The 18,692-nt window shown below is 37.7% G+C and overlaps 1 protein-coding gene across 3 annotated transcripts in view; it reads right to left on the bottom strand.

Annotated features, from left to right (window-relative positions):
- Positions 1–7,571: 7,571 nt before the first annotated feature.
- The window catches only part of Arhgap20 (Rho GTPase activating protein 20), a 126,555-nt gene continuing 115,434 nt past the window's right edge, over positions 7,572–18,692 (bottom strand). For 2 of the 3 annotated variants that reach the window (XM_023709553.1, XM_023709555.1), the window contains 4 exons: positions 14,984–15,093; positions 12,809–12,998; positions 11,386–11,500; positions 7,572–9,599 (listed from right to left, as the gene is read on the bottom strand). In XM_023709553.1, the coding sequence (XP_023565321.1) occupies positions 7,741–9,599; positions 11,386–11,500; positions 12,809–12,998; positions 14,984–15,093 (2,274 nt within the window). In that variant the 3' untranslated portion in view covers positions 7,572–7,740. The remainder of the gene's footprint in view (positions 9,600–11,385; positions 11,501–12,808; positions 12,999–14,983; positions 15,094–18,692) is intronic. The other variant, XM_023709554.1, reaches the window with a different exon arrangement.

Here is an 18,692-nt window from a genome sequence, read left to right as displayed (position 1 = left end):
GTTTAGCTCTAGATATCCCCCAAGGGACCATGGGTTCATGTTTTCCAAAGTGGGGCTTCTGCAAAGTGATGGACTATGGGGACTACATTCATCAATGGACTGACTCACTGATTATAGTTGAATATGCCATTAAACGAGGCCTGGCTCAAAAAGGTGGGTCACTAAGGGCATCAGGAAGAGTATAGCTCCTTCCTTGGGACCTGCTTCCACCCTCTGCCTACTGGCTGCCATGATGCATCTTTCCTTGACAGGCCTCCCTCATGCCATTTCAGCCTACAAAACATGGAATGAAATGTCTAAAGATATGAGCCCAAACCAACCCCTCCTTTAAGTTGCAGGTGGTGGGTACTGTGTTCCGGCAGTAAGAGAATGACTTAGCCTGTAAAACTCACGAGGACTGTCTGTATTATACTCTTATTTCTGCTTTCCTTTGTCATTTCTTTTTCTGGCTCAAATTTCCTTCTATCATTTACACTGTGATTAAAGAACTCCCTTTAGGTAATCTTTATAGATATGCCTAATACTTTTAATACTTAAAAGCTTTCCCTCATGTCAGAGTATATTTTATTGAAATGTTTTTGGGTTTCACTGTTTCTTGAATATGTAGGTTTCTGATTTTGCAATAGGGAGTTTTCACCTATTTCCTTGAATGCTGCTTACCATCTCCTGGAAGATAAAATGTTTGATCTTTTATTATCAGGTCCTGGAGGCTTTCTTTTCAGTTTTTCTCCGAGAATGTGAATACTGTATGTCTTCAAATTCACTGATTTTGTCATCATCTACACTATAAGCCCAGAGATTACTATAATTTTTTAGTTCACTTTTTTCTTTTTTGGACACATTTTAAAAAATCATTGCTTTAAAATCATCTGTTGTGGCATCAGTTGTCTTCCTGCAGTTGTGTGTTTCCTTATTCTTGGTATTATAGGTGATTTTTAGTTGTATCCCTGGCCATTTTCAAGCAGTTATCTTATTTAGCTTAGCAGGCAGGTCTTGACCTGTTTGGGGGTGTAGGTCCAATGGGACTTTAACTTTTAGAATTTTTGCACTGTGTGTTACTATAAAAGCTATTTGTAGTCAGGGAAGCCTCTTTGTCCTAAAGACCTTACACTTCTCTAGATGGTAAAACACTTCCTTTTATATGCCATCTGGCTGCTCTACATCTTTGGAGATGGGAGGGGGGAGTCTTAGGTCTATCAGGACAAAACTTCCTGTGGCCATTTATTAGGGGACTCCTGTCAGTCCTTCTTGCCGGTTATGTGTGCCTCACTCAATGGTGCCAGGTGGTCTCTTGTTTATCATGAAGAAAAATGGTATCCTGTCCAAACACTATTAGTACAAATCTTTCTTCTCATTGAATTAAGAGAAAGCTGTATATCTATCCTATTTTGTATATGCTGATACAAAATGGTCCTTCATTTATATCTTTTTTTTCTTCTATAAGAGATGGGTATTCCATTGCCATTTTAATATTGTAGGTGGGTGAATTCAGCAAAATAATCCAATATAGTCCAGTAGTCCATAATACTAGTGGATTATTCCTAGGACTGGCAATGTCAGAAGTTGTTGATTTAAGCCCTTTATAGCTCAGCATATTGATATGGCTTTACTTTCTATACCTTGTTTTTATTCTTTTTTGCTGGATGGCTAAGACCAAGATAAAGCAAGACCTCTATAACAAGAAATGTAACTTTAGTATCTGACAAGGTGGATCAAATCCCCTTAGTATTTACCCTGAAACCCTGTATCGTAGTTTGTAGATCCTTTATCGGTGTCAGCCATGTGGTTGAGTCGTGGCCACTGCTTGACCAATTTGCTCTCTGTGAAAGCCTGAGAGAATGTTTTCTCTCCATGTGACTCTCCTTAGGCACTCTCTACATCGTTGATCACTTTCCTCTGTGGCTCCGTAATCTTCTTGATCAGAAAATTTGGAGCACAACTGAGTTACAGGATGTTATGGTATAGGTTTTCTTATGTCCTGAGCTCACTGACTTTGAAAGGCTAGGGCCAAAATCTTGGCTGTCTTTGTAGCCCTTCTTTTCCCCTAAGTTTTGGTCTGCAAACTTAGGTTGCTAACCCTCCAGAAGAGAAGCTCAATGATATTATTACACTATAACTATAATTTGGTCTAGATCAAATTATCAGTCATGTTTACACTCATCATTTTAAATTTTTATTTTTTATTTAGTACAGGGTCTGCAGGGTCTCACTACACAGACTGGACTCAGTACATAAAATGTACTTATCTCCAACACATACAGGCAGCAGAAAGTGCCCAGTAAGTAGTAATTATCACCTTTGTCTTCTACTTAGTCAATTTAAGACCTCTGAGGATGGGTACAATTTATTTCAACTGTACTAATGCACACAGTGGGCTTCATGCAGCCCTGGACAGTTAGTAATGCACCTTCACTTTCAACATCATGATGTGATTTTTTTTTTACAATATTCCTCCTGACTCCAAAAGTGTGGTGCTCCAGCATGGACTGTATAGGTGCTAACAAGTTTGGTGTGGTGTAGTGGTGGGCATAGTGCAGTGCTAACTCTGGCTCCTGTACCTGCACTGCCCAGTTGAAACTTCTGATATCAGATGTTATATGCGCTTGTGTAACTTGGTGACTAAAATGCAGTGCTTTCTGATTACAGTACTCCAACCTCCACACACATCCATGTGCCTGGGAAGGCAGGTGTTCACTACCAAGCAGACAATTCCTCTTTATTCAGTAGGGCCCACGCAAGCCAGTAGTTTGACGTTCTTTACACATCTGTGGCAAGAACAGCTAGCGGTAAAAAATTAACTACATCAAGAGCATTTTAACATTTCCAATTTTCCCATCCCCTTTGCTCCTCTCCTCTTTCAGTTTTTTTTTTAGCTTTTTGTATATCAGATCATTGCTTGAATTAGCTCATCTAAGGTTTTCTTCCCCTCCTAAGGAGAAGCTTCTCTGTGGTCACAAATTTCTATGATTCTCTGGTAGTCAATCATTCTATCCTTGGGCAACAATATAAAATATTTCTTTTCTTCCTCAAAATTTTAGTCAGTAACAGCTGTAACTCCTATGATCTAGCAGAGATCTTTCTTCCGAGCACCCATTTTATTTGCTCAGAGTAATAGGATGACTTCCCAAAATTTTAGCCAATTTATTCACTCTCAAAGGAAATCATGAGAATACAATTCTAAACTCAAATCCAAGTTACTATAATTTAAAATTAAAACCAGCTAAAAACAATCAGAATTTAGACTTTAATATTTACCAAAATTGTATCTTACATCACCATGAAAGATTAACTCTAGAAAACTTATTTACTTTGCCTTGACAAGGAAAAAATATATTAGGTAACACTATGAATTACCTAAAAATGTTCATGTGTTGTTGCTGCCCAATGTGAACACAAACTAAAGAATATTCATCCAATTCTATCAATGATATTTCTCTGGGAAATCAAAACATAATTTTCCAAATTACACTCTAGAGCCTTCTGCCAGTTTTATCAAAACATTCAATATTATGCAAAGCTGAACCTCCAGTTCACTGTGTTTGAAACAAAAAAGAAACTCAATGACACATGAAGGTACTTCACAAAAACAACTCACTCTGGGGAGACAGGATAGAACTTGAGTTATTTTCCTTTCAGTTCTCTGCTTATGAGAAATTCTAATAGCCAGAATACATACAAAAGAAAGTGAACATTTTACCTAAAGACATGTCAGGAATATAACTTTTTAATGAGTATCTAGCTAATGAATTTCTCTTTGGATTAAAATATGAAGTTTGGAAAATAACCTCTCAAGTCATCAAAACAACCTGGTAAGAGCACAGGAGCTAAACACTTATCAACAGAGTTTGGATGAAGATACAGGATATCCTTAGAATTTTTTTCAACAAAAAAAGTCCATTGGGTTGAGGATGCATTAGGTCCTGAGTAAACATTTTACCTTGAACAGTAAAGAAACAATTCTTAATCTAGTAATAACATCAGATGAAGAACCTTTTTATAAAAGCAAATTGGACTTCTGTAAAGTTTAGATAGAAATTGATCTCAGTGTATGTGTATATTGCTTAAATAAAAGCAGTAACATTTCTGAAAGTAGACTTGTGGTTCTTACTATCCAGTCTGAGTAAACATCTGGGATAAGGAAGTAAACTTTTTGTTTTAAATCCTTTTGAAACAGTGCCTAAATTTATAAAGCAGACCTCAGCGAACTCTGAGAGGCAAAGATGAAACAATCATGAGACACTTATTGAATGAAAAGCAGTGATTTTTAGTGTGTATCTAAGGTCACCTGGGTACTCTGGTCAGAATGGTCCAGTTTGTTAAGAACATCCCATAATCAATTAAACTGAGCTAACAGTGGTTTTGATATAAAAATATAAACTATATGTCATCCTGGGAGCACAGTGAAAATATAAATGAAGATTGTATGTTTTAACGCATGCCTTGTTTGGTAAGATTTTTTAAAAAAGGAAAAAAACACATTCTTTCTGGAAGGACTATAACTAATAAACAAAATCTCAAAGCTCCAATGCAGAATTGTATTCTATGAGAAACTGGGTGTGGTGGTGCATGCCTGTAATCCTAGCTCTGGGGAGGCTTAGAAGGATCACTATGAGTTCAAGCTGCATAGCAAGACCCTGTACCAAATAAATAAATAAAAAATAATTTTTTTTTCCGGAACCAGGGATGGAACTCAGACGCTTGTGCTTGCCAGGGAAGCATTTATTCTACTGAGCCATCTCCCCGACCCCGATTTTTAAAAAAAAATTTAAAAATTACACTCTACGAAATTCCCAATGTGAAGCAATGACTGGACTCATTGACTCCAACAACCCCTCCAAGTCAGCAATGCTCTGATGTAACTGTTACCTCTGCAGAATGGTCTTTTATTTAACAGACAGCATGGACTTCAGACATATCCATTATCAGTGCCTTGGAAATGAAATGACTTTAAAAGTTAGCAGCAATTTCTGCAAGTACAAAAATACACATTTATTACATAACAAACATATGGTAATAAAATTTGTCCAGATATATTATACAAACTCAAAGCATTTTAGATAAAGCATTGGTCTAATATATTATAGATTGATGGAGTATAATAAAATGACATGTAGTCTGTCTTCAAATAATACAATATAATACTTTACAGCAATATTATTCACATTATGTATTAAGGAATATCTAAGGAAATGGAGTGGGAATGGTTATTAAAGAACCGTAGTACAGTGACTATTTTCTTCTATGCTTCAAATTTGGTTGGGTGACTTTCTACCTGCTACTATGAAAGAAAAAAGCTAAACTATTATTTTTGCAAGTAGTTAAGTAATGTTTTTCCAGAAATACCCTCCAAGCCACAGAACTTTATTCACATCTTGCAGTTCTGACAGTAGTGTGCCCTAAGGGAAAGAGGTGTCTCTGGTGACTTGATGTATCTTATCATGAAAGATGTGTATGGAGTTAGAAGTCTAAATACAGGGGTAGTTATGAACTGAGATCTATTATACATCGGTGACTGAGATGGCCAGTGTCACGAAGGAGTTCTATGGACATGGAATTCTAAAAGTTAATATAATGATTAGGGCAAAGAGGGCCATGCCTCAAAGATATAGGTAGCACCTAGAGCAAATTCTGAAGTAACTTATTAGAGAAAACATTAATTTTTAATCCCATAACCAAAAATGTAACCTCTAGGACAAGAGAAGATATCTGACAGAAGTTTCTTAATGATTGATAAAAATAATTAGACATAAAATAGTTTGTGAAAGATCAATCTGATGGTAGAACAGAGATCACATGACTCTAAACAACTTCGAACCAGTGAGTAGTTATATGAAGGAAGATAAAAATACTTTTAGTGCTATCCCTCCATACTGGTTGGGAAGGCCCGGAAATTTATTTCTAGGTGAGGAGAGGTACTGCTGTAACCTTTAAGACAAGAGAGAAGAGAAAGACTCTTGTACATAAGATAAACTAATGGAGTCTAAACCCTGTCAACATTGAGTCATTTGGGACACAATATGGAAACATTTCTGTATGGAAGGAAATCCAAAGTCAATGACACATCTAAGAGGGTCTAGCAAGCACTTTGTTGAATATCCTATAACTCCTGTAAGTTGTCTAACATGCTCTCTTAATTGCCAATTTATGATTAAAAAAGGGCAATTTGTAAGTTTTTGTGAATCTCTATATGAGGAATGATTAAAATTTATGAATGAAATAAAAGTGAAGGTTTTCAAAATTTACTAGAGTAAAATTGCCATTAATTCCCTTCAAAATACCCTTAACTCTCAACATATTTATCCCATTCTGAAGCAGTTCTGGAAATTATTTCATGTGATAAAAAACATAGTGTCAGCCAACTAAGCTTCTCCCTATTCATCTTATTCTTCAGATCTGGTATTATGCAACTTCTGGCTCTTTTCTAGTCAATAAGACCATAAAAGGCACACACTTGGAATTCATTCAGGACAACAAAGCAGATACACCAGTGTACCTAAGACACTCACAAAAGAGGATGTATAGAACTGCTTCAGAAAGTGGCACCCATGATGGGATAAGTGTGTTAAAAGTGAATGGGACTCTTTTGAAGGGGATAAATGAGTCTATTACTGTAACAAATTAAAAAATTAACCATTCACTATATTTTTAATCATACAATATAACCTGAGGCAGGGCTACAGAGAATTATTTCCAGCAAAGAGACCATGCTTTGGTTACATGAGGATAACACTACTCATGTAACTGAGAATGGGTTGTTATTGGAATTTTCTCCTCCACACTATGAGAGCAAATGCTGTTGGAAATGGATCACTTCTGAATAGGAGAAGTTGCATTTCTAAAGGATATTCCTAGCATACGAAACTGAGATGGGAACTAGAGTAAACATTGCCTTCTTTCTTATGACAGCTGCTGTTTCTTGGAGCCTTTGCAAAGTAACACTAAGGGAAAAAAGCAACACAATCAACAAAACAACTATAATGTCATGGTACCCTGACATGAAATCACTGGTTTTGGGTTTTCTTCAGAAAATGTTCTGTGTCTTTATCCCAAATGACTCAATGGATAGATGGTCCAGATTCCATTAGTTTATTTTGGATCTGTGGACTTGTTTTCTCTCTCATCTAAAAGGTACACCAGGGCACTGTGGCATTCCTGAATCATTCTCATTTTCTCCACTTCAGCTACATTAATGTGCTCAGTTCTTAGAATGATTCCAGAAGGACAGGTGAGTAGAAGATGCTATGGAAATGACAGTTGGCTTGGATTCAGGAAAAGATGTTACATGATTTTTATCATTACTACACATATTTTGGTTAGTGGCATTTTTCTCACCTGATATTAAAAACACTTCATGAAATAAACGTGGGTGGTTTCTCTGTAGTGCCCTCCCTCTGTCCCTGATTCATTTATGACAGCATAGCCTTCTCAGGACCCTGACATCACTGATAACTGACAAAAGCAGGCCTCTTCAGTGGAAGATGCTTTCTCTAGTCCTCCATCTCTAAAATATTGGGCCGTTCCAATCCCATGCTTTCGTAAATAGAAGTTTCCTAAATTTAGGCAATTTTTTATTTAACCTAAAGTATCAAGTAGTCTTGGTAAAGAAAATGTTTCTGTCCTAACGATTAGCAAGATATTCTCAGGCTACCTCTCCTAAGTATCTTATTTTAAAAGGGGTCATAATTATTTTGTGTTATCAGGCTGGTTCCTATTGTTGCAGACAGTAGATTCTTACTGTGGTTAACTGTCTTTGGTTAAATGTTCATCCCCACCATCAGACACCATTGTGGGCCCTGCAGCTGGGCTGGCCACCTCATATACAGTCCCAGAGCTGGAGGCAGCTTCTTCCCAAGGCGAAGGACCAGAGCAGCACTGCCCTTCAGTCTCTTCTCCCTTGTAGGACTTCATGCAAAACTTGAGTCTGCTGTCCACCGGGCTGAAGGGAGCACTACAGTGTTTCTCTGAGGCCTGACAGGAACTAGAGCTATGTGGCTGGGCTGTCTGCATGGCGCCTGGTCCTTCAGCTGCCCTCAAGGGTAGGTCTTTCTGAATCTCCTGCCGTGAATCAGTTTCTAGAACATCAGCAGCACATGGAGGTGACTCCGAAAGTCCTTTTAGGGAATTTATTCTCCTTTCCTCTGGTCTGGTTACTTTTGCTTTTTTCTTGAGGGACCAATTTTTCAAACTGGCCACACTGTTTTTCAACCATGTGCTGGGATGAAGAGTCACAGAATGCATTTGTGAGTGCCATTCTACTGTGTCTTTTTTTGTATATGCCAGATGGCTACTGGCCTGCCCAATGGAAGGGCCAGGCATTTTAGAAATGAGGCTGGAAGTACTAACATCAGAAGAAGGGTTTTCCTGCTTTTTCTGAGCCTGAAAAGTGCAATCTATTGGAGAAGAAGTTTCTGTGGGTGTAAACACAGAGTGTTCCGAGATCTGAGAAAAGGCGCTATCCTGTGAGCTCACTGATGAGCCGGATGGGGAAGTGCCTGGGGAAGATAGGCTGGATGAACTCGTGCTTGGACACAGGTCCAGTCTTGGGGGTAAAACCTTCTCAGTGCCTGGGCTGGTGGCACAGCTTCTGCCCACCTCAATCCCCATGACCAGACTCTGATTAATAAGTTTTTGCCCCTCCATTTGTAAAGACTTATGCCGTTTGAGATAATCCTCCTCTCCCTGCAAGAGACCAGCTTCACAGCTGATTTTATGTTGCTTCTTTGAATAAATCCCCCTGAGATAGATCAGTTTGCAGTTCTGGTCATCTATGTTGGGCTCTGAGCAGCGCCGATGTGTCCTTGAACTCTTGAGTGTATCTGCTGTGAGCGGTGGGGAGAATCCAGTTGTATGTGCGTCAACATGTTGGTCCCTGGAATGATCCTGGGGGGCCAGATGACCGCAAGATGCCACAGAAATGGCCACTGGTTTGGACTTAGGGAAAAGTTTCACAGGATTTCCTTCATTACCTGATAGGCTTTTCTTCTTAATGTTTTTATTAGTGGTGTTTTTCCTGCTGGGATCAGTATCTCTGACTAAACTCTGTTCTAAACATGTCTTACCTTCTTCTCGGGGGTGCTGATTTTGTTTCAGGTCATCTTCATCTTTCTGAGAGAGGATTGCATCACAGCTGGACTTACGGAGCTTTTTCTGGTGAAACTCCTTGAGATAAGAAACCTTAGAATCCTGGTGGTCAATGCTGGGCTCTGAGCAGCGTCTGTGTCGCCGCAGGCTTTTTGGAGCGTCTGCTGCAGCTGTGGACAGGTAGCTGGGTGTACATGTGGTGGACGAGGCCCCAGCATGCTCCGCCAATGAGGCATTTCGGTTCATTACTAGCACATTTACCTGCTTGGACCCAGGAGGTCGTTTCATTTGAATGTCTTGATCTTTCGAGTGGTCTAAGTCAAAATCACTCAGGGTTAAAAGTCCTTCCACCTCAGGCTGGTCAATGTCATAGTCACTGAGGGTTAAGACAGAGTCCATGCTTCTGCTGCCCTGGCCAAGTTTCTTTACCAAGTCACTACAGGGAGCATCGACGTCCTCATTTAGCTCATTTTCCAAGCTGTCATAGGAGGAATCATTCAGTTGGACACAAGAGGTGTCTGTCAAGAAAAATTAAAAACCACGATTAAGTAAAAATATAGCAAATACTGCCTGCAAAACAAAGTATTTAGTTTAATCCTTTTATGTAGAGTGTTTGAATACATACTCTCAATAAAGAAAGAATCTTTTGTAGTTTTTCCAATTGTTAGTACAGAAAAGAAGAAATTTGTTAGGGTGTAATAGATTTATCTCAATTCTTAATGAAGTGGGCTTTTCCTGGGTAAGATTTTCTCAAATTAACAAACATACCATAAAATCAAGGAATGGTGATAAACAGGAAGAAATTAATGCCAGGTAGAGCTTTGAATAAAACTGCCTCCTAAGGTGGACTACTGGTTGAGTACATAATTCTAGTCTTAGGGAAATTAATCCTATCAATTTCTCTTTAATGAAGTACTTGAGTGTTATTTCTTTATTTAGCTACAACTACTAAAGTTACAAATAATTATCAATGCTTTATAGATAAAAGTAGATGTTCAAAACTACAGAATAACTGGCCAAAGATATCATAACTAGTAATCGATGGTACGACAATCCATACTGTGAAGGCTGTATGTTTTTGAATTCAGAATGTATACCTCCCACACAGTACCAGTTGTTTTCAAACTGTTTCATAGTACACTACAATTCTAAGATGTCTTAGTCTACTACGAGCAAGAAAACAGGTCTGCTCTTTCTGCTCTTGTCCTCTATGACATTTTCAGTGACCGTAGTCTTACTATATACTGGCACTCCTCAAAGGTCTTTTTTTTTTTGTTTTGTTTTGTTTTAAAGGTTTAAATATCACCATACCACAGTTTAATATACTTTTTTTTTTTTGTGGAACTGGGGATTCAACTCTAGTGAGCCATCTCCCTGGCCCCACTAAAAACTTTTTAAGGATGAGACCTCATCATTTCTTAGCTTCTTCATACCCTGAGCTATTAGCAGGCCTTATAAGGATGGAATAAAATTTCTTGGCCCCACTCACTGACCCACGTCACAGGCTCCCTCACCTCAGCTGCTTTACGCTCTCAGACAACTACTATTCTGACATATTCACAGACATACTTCTATTCATTACAAAGAATTTAGACACCTAAAATCAGAAATTCCATTTGACCCAGCTATTCCCCTTCTGGGTATCTTCTGCAAACAGCTAAAGACATCATATTACTATGATATAAGCATGTCAATGTTTGCTGCCGCATATTTCCTAATAATTAAATCTCAAAAGGAGCCTGTTTGTTCGTCAACAGTGTATGGATAATGAAAACGTGGTACCCAGACATAATGGAATACTTCTTGGCTAGAAAGAAAGACGAATTCAAGACATTTATAGTAACATGGATACACCTGGAAATATAATGTTAAGTGAAATAATTCAGACAGACAAGCTTGTACACCATATGGTATGGTAGTCCTCATTTGAGTAAGGCGAAGTACGAATAATGGGAAAAATAAAGTATTAATAGAAGGAACCAAGGAGATATATCTGTTGCAAATGGGAAGGGGTCTAGGAGACTGAAGGGGGAGAATAGGAGATAAAGGAAATAAAAAAAGATTTAAGATGTATTAGGTACATGTACCAAATATCCATGATGAATATAAATATTGTGTGCCATAAACGTGAACTAAAAATAGTAAGAATGTAAATGGGAAAAGAGGATTTAGAGATGGAGAAAGGTGGATGGGAAGATTAAAAAAGAACGAAGCTGGGTTATGTATGCACACCTATTCCTTAGGAGGAAATGTAAACTTCATGTACTGCAAAGATGTACCGATAAAAAGCCAACTGCACAATACCTGAGGAATTCTCTCTAGTGTTACATCTCACTGAAACCTCTCCAAAGAGGGAAGTGATTTCATGTCCAAATATCCTACAGCAATTTTCAATCAGAAATTGTATAAGCAGGGAAACCTATACAAAGACAAAATCAAAGCGCTACTTTTCATATAACATGTTTACAAATTACATTTCATATATGAATTCTGATTTCTAACAAAAAGCCAAAATTTTTAGGAAAAGTATTTTGAAAGTACATAAAAATATACTGTGTACTTTAAAAGTATACAAAGGTTCCCCTGAAATACTATGATATGTTGCTTATAGTGCCCAAGTTACTTTTATTTTTGTTTAGATGAGGATCTTGCTATGTTTATGCTGACTCCAAACCTGCAATCCTACCTCAGCTTCCCAAGTGCTGGGAAGATAAGCACGTACCACCATTTCTTGCTCTAATATGCTCTTGAATTAGTGGACTCAAGTTGTTTTTTGGTGCCTTGGCTTACTGCTAACATTATACCAATGGCTCTCTCTTTAAAGTTAGAGTAATTTCAAGGTAATCTGTCCACAGGATTTTGGGGATAAAGAAATACACTTTGTTAGTGGAATTTATGAAGTATCAATTGGTAATGCTTATGGAAAGTATTTTTATATAAAGGGCAGGGTGCTATAAACTTGGTAAGATGGCCATCCACGGGTGTCCTATGAAGCAGAGTTACAGCGCGAAAGCAAATGTGTGTTTTCCTGACTAGTTTTTAACTCATGCATTGCCTTAACTGGACATACTTAGGGGAAGAGCAAAGTTTACTAGGGAGCTCTGTGCCTCCACCTAGATAGACTAGAACCTCTCTGTAGCCTCCTTGCTCCTGCAGGTGAGGCCAAGGGGCAAAAGAAACGAGGGCACTAAAGGGCAGCATATCTCCAAATGCCATTCAGCTGGGCACTGTAGGAGCGCGGCTGCAAGTAACTACTATGTGAGGATCACCACTACCTCCACTTCTGAAAGAGAAGAACTCCCTAAGTCAGAGTGACTGACTTCACCCAGGACTGTATGTCCTGGCAAGTGGTGGGGCAGAGAAGTGAACTTTCACTTTGTTTAACTCTAAAGTTTCCTTTTAAAAACTTTTTATTTTATTTTACTTTGACACAGGGTCTTGCTATGCAGTTCAGACTCATAGTGATCCTCCTGTCTCAGTTATCTGTCTATGGTTTGAGTCAGTCCTACTGTTTAGCTTCCTTACAGGGAAAAGAAAAACTACTACTTTCTTGCTTATATTCTATTCCTTCCTATAGTCTACAGGATAGAAAAGAACACACTATAATCAGAAAGCTCAATTTTATAAGGAGGAAGCATTATCTATGAAACTGTTTTTGAGAATACCATTATTTTCAGCTTCAAAATGGGTTTTAGTCCCCCAGGGAATAAAAATGAAAAGTCATTACCTTCTTTGTAAATTCATGTTCTAGTTCTGGGCTGGAGGGAGAAGGAGGCCAAATGAGGCTTGGAGTGACACATACCGCCAAATTAAATGCATTCATCTGATTGGTGGAGGAATTTTTCTCAATGTTGTATAGTACCCCAAACAGATATCGTAGGAGAAGAAAATTGGCTCTTGGAAGCTGGTCCAATAGTCTAAAGACAAAAAAATGTGCTCTTTAAGCAAGACATTTCACTAAAAACAGACACCCCTCAGCTTCCATCAGGAACCATGCAAATCAAAAACACAGTTCAGATATGCAAGAGTTTCAGTTAATATGGTACATGAAAAGCAAGCAGTGCTTATGTAGAAAGAAAACAAGCATTAGGAATTATTACTTTTGGTACATTGTTTGCATAACTCAATGTAGAAGAATGAAGAAATATGTCACATAAAAGTACTGCCTGAAATATTTCCTGGAACTAGAATCATATGTGTTAATTTAGGTGAATTCTGTACTATTTAGTGAAAACCCACAAAAGTTTTTCTTATAAGATTAAAATGCTAAACAAAAAGATTAATATGCTCTTTTATTTCCAGGTATCAGTACAAGAGTGCTATCTCTTGAGGAGAACCCAAATTTTATTGAGACCTCCAGGTCATTCTGAGAGCTTGTGCTGTTCTATCTTTTAATATCAATTTTGTTTTAAATATTTGTTCATTGGTATCACTTTCACACAGGAGTCAAGTTTATAGTAGTTTATTTTCTACTATTAGCACTGTGTAAAGGATTCTCAGAAAATCATTCACTGAAAATGATTTTTTACAACTGTCTACAAAACATATATGAAATATAAATACTGATGCTCATGATTTACTTTTTCTGTAAGAAATTACCACCTTAGGGAAGTAAGGCAGTCTAACTCATGGTGCTAAATAGCAGAGGCTTTTCTTTATAGCACAATGAAATAACAATGAGTGTGTTTGATAGGGCTAATTATGAAAGACTGAAAAAACCCAAAAGATTGAATCATTCAATCTAGCATATGCTTTTGGGTTATCAAATTCTAATGGGGTCCCGAAGTCTATGACCAAGTTTGGAACTCTGCAAGTTGTAGGTCACTGACAGCTGGACATCTAATACTTGTCTACAGAACTAAATTCTATCTGACAGAGACAACTGGTATGCACCCCAGTCCTGATTTTACAAAGTCAATTTTGTATCTATTTATAAATTTATTTCAGCACTTCTGATTAATGTTAAAAGCTATAGTATTCTGAAATCCCCTTTGAGACAACTGTAATATCTTACTGGTCTTTCATTAACTAATGATTTCAATCTTTCATGTTTACTAATAAAATGTTTCAACTAATGAGCAACACAATGCAGAATTTGATGCTACTACCTGAATGGTTTACATCAAGTTATATAATGGAAGCAGGGGTAGTATTTTGGTACATGGCTTTGGGTTCTGGTGTCTTCAATATCTATACTGATATCATATTGATAAAAATAGCAGTATCAGTATGCAGATAATATTTAATGGTCTAAGAAAAACAAATACATGCAAATAAATACCAAGATTCATAGATTTTCATAGAACCAGAGTATTGCTTGTTGCCTTCCATTGTAGAAAATATGTAAGAATATGGGGGTGTAAGTTTTACCACAGCTTCCCTGTGTGAGTTTAGACACTGTTCTTTGCGAGCAGACTGGGCCTATGCAACTCCTGTCTTCTGTGACATTTCTCCAGGACTGAGCTGCTTCTCTGCTATGCTTCCTCGGCACCACCCCCCGAAATCTTCTCCAGCACTGATTATACTGCATTGTAGCTGTAGTTCTCAGTTTACTGCTTTAGTCTACCGGACTGAATTACTAGAGAGCAGGGACAGGCAGCAGGTCATTTTCTGCACACAGTTTCACTTGCTAAATGAAACTGCATGGTTAAGTATTTCCCTAGGTTAAGTTCACCTATTACAGGTTAGGTCTATAGTGTTATCTAGTGGATTAATGCATTTTATCTCTTAGATTCAGATATACAGAAGATGTACATGCTCAAGTGTTGCCTGTTAATAAGATTAGAGCGAAAAACAACGACAGAAGCAGCAAAAATCTATCTTAAAATATGACTTTGCAGTATTTTAATAGGCAAGTTTATAAAACATAAGCATTTCTGAGACATGAGGAAGTTAGAATTACCTTTGAATTGTATTTATTTTCTCTTCATCATTTCCTTGATCCATTACACAGACCCAGTGATCATAGATATCTGACAAAAAAATACTTCCTGGAATATTTCGTAGAAAGTCCTTACACAGATGAAAGAACAAACAGTTTAAATCATTATTCTCATGTAAAATACGCAGCAGAAAAGTCAGTATTTTGTTGAAAGCCTTGCTTCTTTGAAGTATACGGGCTGTGCCAGCTTTACACTGATTTGTTCCCCACAGGCTCGCGTTTTAATTTTTTTCTAATCAAAAAAACCCAATAAAGGACAACTTTTTGGGCTGAAAAAACCTGTTTATATACATCTTAAACTAGAATAGCTTGCTAAATACTTTTCCCCTCTAAGTAAAGATGCCTGTAAGGTTCACAGTCAGATAACCATTCATTCAATCATTCCAAGTTTTGTTCACTTCTTTATCCCAAACAAGTCTGGCACATTTGAAAAAAAAAAAAAAGCAAAGTCCTGGTTATCTTGGAACATCATATTCCAGTGGCGTTGCTGCTAGCATGTTGTCTGGGGAAGAAAACATTTTAAGTGTTGGCTCGGATCCTTGAACTTAGAGCAGCACCTCTACACCTGAAGTGTACTAAACGGCGTGTCCAAGTGCGTTATCCTTTCTTGGAGAGTCATTCTTTGAGAGAACTGTGTGGGACATGGTGTGATAAAACCATACAATGACATAAACAGAATATAACCAGGGGTGTCTTTTGTTTGGCCTCTGTTGAGGTACAGCTTAAAAGTAAACTAAGTTTGATCTGAGAGCCTTTGTTTGAGGCTAGGGCTCTATTGCTTTTGGAATAGCAGTTAGATCTCCACCTCAGTAAGCTTTAGGGAGAGAGAACTCAATTTAATGTCTAAAAATTGAACCCACAGTTGGCTACCTCCGTTTATAGGTGAAAGTCCAAAATATTCTTACTAGTAAACCAAATCAATGAATAATATCTATTTTTATTGTCAAATCTGTTGCTTAGATTAACAGATATTGTTAATCAACTATTCTTGTTTCAAAAATCTGTAATATATGTATTGTGGTATATTACCCTATTTCTGTATTTGTTTTTGTTTTTCTTGGTTTTGTTTTTACTCTTCAACATAAAAGAAAATTATAATAAAAAGAAAATGAAATCAATAACTTCATCTGTGTGCCTTATGGAAGCCTGTTACTTGTATATCACGTTTATTTTATTTCATTTTTTTTTTTTTTTTTTTTTTTTTTTTGTATTTCAGGGAAGGGTTTACAAGGTGTTCAAGGTCTCACTACTAGATCGGACTCGTAGTGATCCTCCTGTTTCCAGCTTCCCAAGAGCTGGGATTATAGGCGCAAGCCACCACGCCCAGTCTCAACTGCCTTTTCAGTGCGCCCTGGGGGCGGGGCTGGCACTGCATGCCCTGGAATTGAACCCCCTGCCCCTGCCCCTGCTTGCAGGTGCTTTAATCTACTGAGTTATTTGGTGAGCCCTATATCACGTTTATAACTAATACGGAAGCTTGAATAACGTACTGCTATAGTCAGTCAATTATGCAGGCACCTTCCTCATAGTACACAAGCTCCTTCAGGGCAGGACAGAGCCTCACCACCTTTATGTAAATGTCAAACATGGCCCCAGTGATATCCTACAGGTCATTGCTGAACTATTATAGTGTCTCACAGGGCCAAATATTAAAGAGGGACAAGGCAAGGCCAATGATGTACAAGACAACTGAGACACTAAGATAACTTTCAGAGCTTGTTTGTACTCACAACATTCTATTACTGTACTTTTTAGGAGCAGTTAATAAGTACAGACTGATCTAAAGTCTTTTTAAAATTATATGTCCCAATAGTCATATACCTAGTTTCTTGTGGCTCAGATACATCACCACAAAAGACTATTTTTTTTTGAAAGATACTGTGTTCTCATAATTCCAAACTAATTTTATATGCTGCACCTACTTTAAAAGTCAGATTTAGAAGCAAAATCTGGTATTTCAAATTGGGGTAGTGACACTAGATTTAAAAAAAAAATTCAGTGGAAAACATACTTATGATCTGTCTTGAAGAAAAACATCATTAAATCTTAAATCTGCACTTGAAAGATAATAGCTTGTAACATCTCAATGAACTCTCCCACAGCTGGAATAACAAGTTATGAAATACAACCATCACCACAGCTGAGAAATGCATGAGGACTGGTTCTGAATTACAAACACGGCCTTGCAGTGCTCAATTGATATTCTCCTCACCTTCCATATCAGAGCCCTGGTCATCCTCTCACCATATAAGAGCCCCCGAACTCTTTAATTCATCTAAGATGCTGTGGATGAAACAGCAACTTTTACTCAAAGTTTTGTACCTGAGGCAATTTTGGTAGAATTATAGAATGAAGAGTCAGGCATGTACTCAAGCAAAACCAGTATATGAGAAAACTAAAGGAGAACTTCAGCACCACTTCAAAATAGTCTTAAAGACAAAAAAGCTGTATCAACTAAAAACATCCAAACTTTTGGCATAAACTGAAACCACTTGAAAAAGGAGTAAATTAGTTTTGCAATGATTTAACCTATTTCATTTATTTGATCATTTTTGAGGGCCTTGTCTTTGAACACACAAAATTCCTAGTTTGAAACACATCTTAGGGGCTGGAGAGATGGCTCAGTGGTCTAAAGCACCTACTTAGAACAAGCTTAGCTAAAGCACAGGGACCGCGGTTCAATCCCCCAGCACCACATGCCAGCCAGCCCCGCCCCCTGGTGGGCTGAGCTGGCCACACACACACACATAAATAAATATTAAAAAAAAGCAAAGGCTTGAAACTGTCTCATTGCTGTTTATCAATAAAATTTTAAAAAAAAAAAAAAAAAAAAAAAAAAAGAAACACATCTTAGCTCTTCTGCTCTTCTAGCACCACACTTCTTTGCAATCCTTCAACAATGCAGCATGCATGTTTGGTGCTGTGAAGGACAGCAAGGAAAGCTGTCTAATACACAGGCTTGACATTCCTACATGAAGGGATGGGAGACCCAATTATGTGAGAGGAAAAATTCATGAAGCATTTACATTTGTCATATCATTACTAGAAACCAGGATTAAAGAATAATCAAAATCTTGTCCAAACAGATTAGGTGACCCAGTACCATTTCTCTTGAGTGATATCAAGAATCTACAGCATGATGTGAGAGCAGATATGGCTCACTGCCAACAAACATCAGATTTTTAACATTTATTCTGTAAGGAGCTGGGCACTCAGCTGGAACAGGGGTACGCAACTCTTGACTACATTTTCCTTAATATGGTTTTTATGCCTCATGATGAGGTCTTCTCTAGCCCAGTTGAGTACATAGAACCTTTTGGAGTTAGGAGCTTGAAGCAGATCTGTGGAAATTACTGCTAGGTTAAAAAGCTCTCCTTAATGCTGGTTTTGACTTGAGGTTTTTAAAAAAACATAGACTATTTCCAAGAATGTGGGGAAGAAACTATTTTAGAAGAGGAGACTTACGTAAGCATAGGTGAGGGGTAAAAGCCATAAAGAATGCCAAATACAGGAAAGGCAAAAGAAGGCCCACATGTTGGAGTAATTCCTATTCCACTTTTAACATAGAAAGCATTAGGGATTTAGGGGATGGAATATTTATGGGGATGATGACTGCAGTTATGAATGGAATTTTCAATGGTCTCAGCGATTTTTTGTTTCAGTTGTAAGG

Source organism: Octodon degus, unplaced genomic scaffold (genome assembly GCF_000260255.1).
Source record: "Octodon degus isolate 3935 unplaced genomic scaffold, OctDeg1.0 scaffold00012, whole genome shotgun sequence".
Taxonomy (NCBI): domain Eukaryota; kingdom Metazoa; phylum Chordata; class Mammalia; order Rodentia; family Octodontidae; genus Octodon; species Octodon degus.
This window is presented reverse-complemented; position numbering and strand designations above follow the sequence as displayed.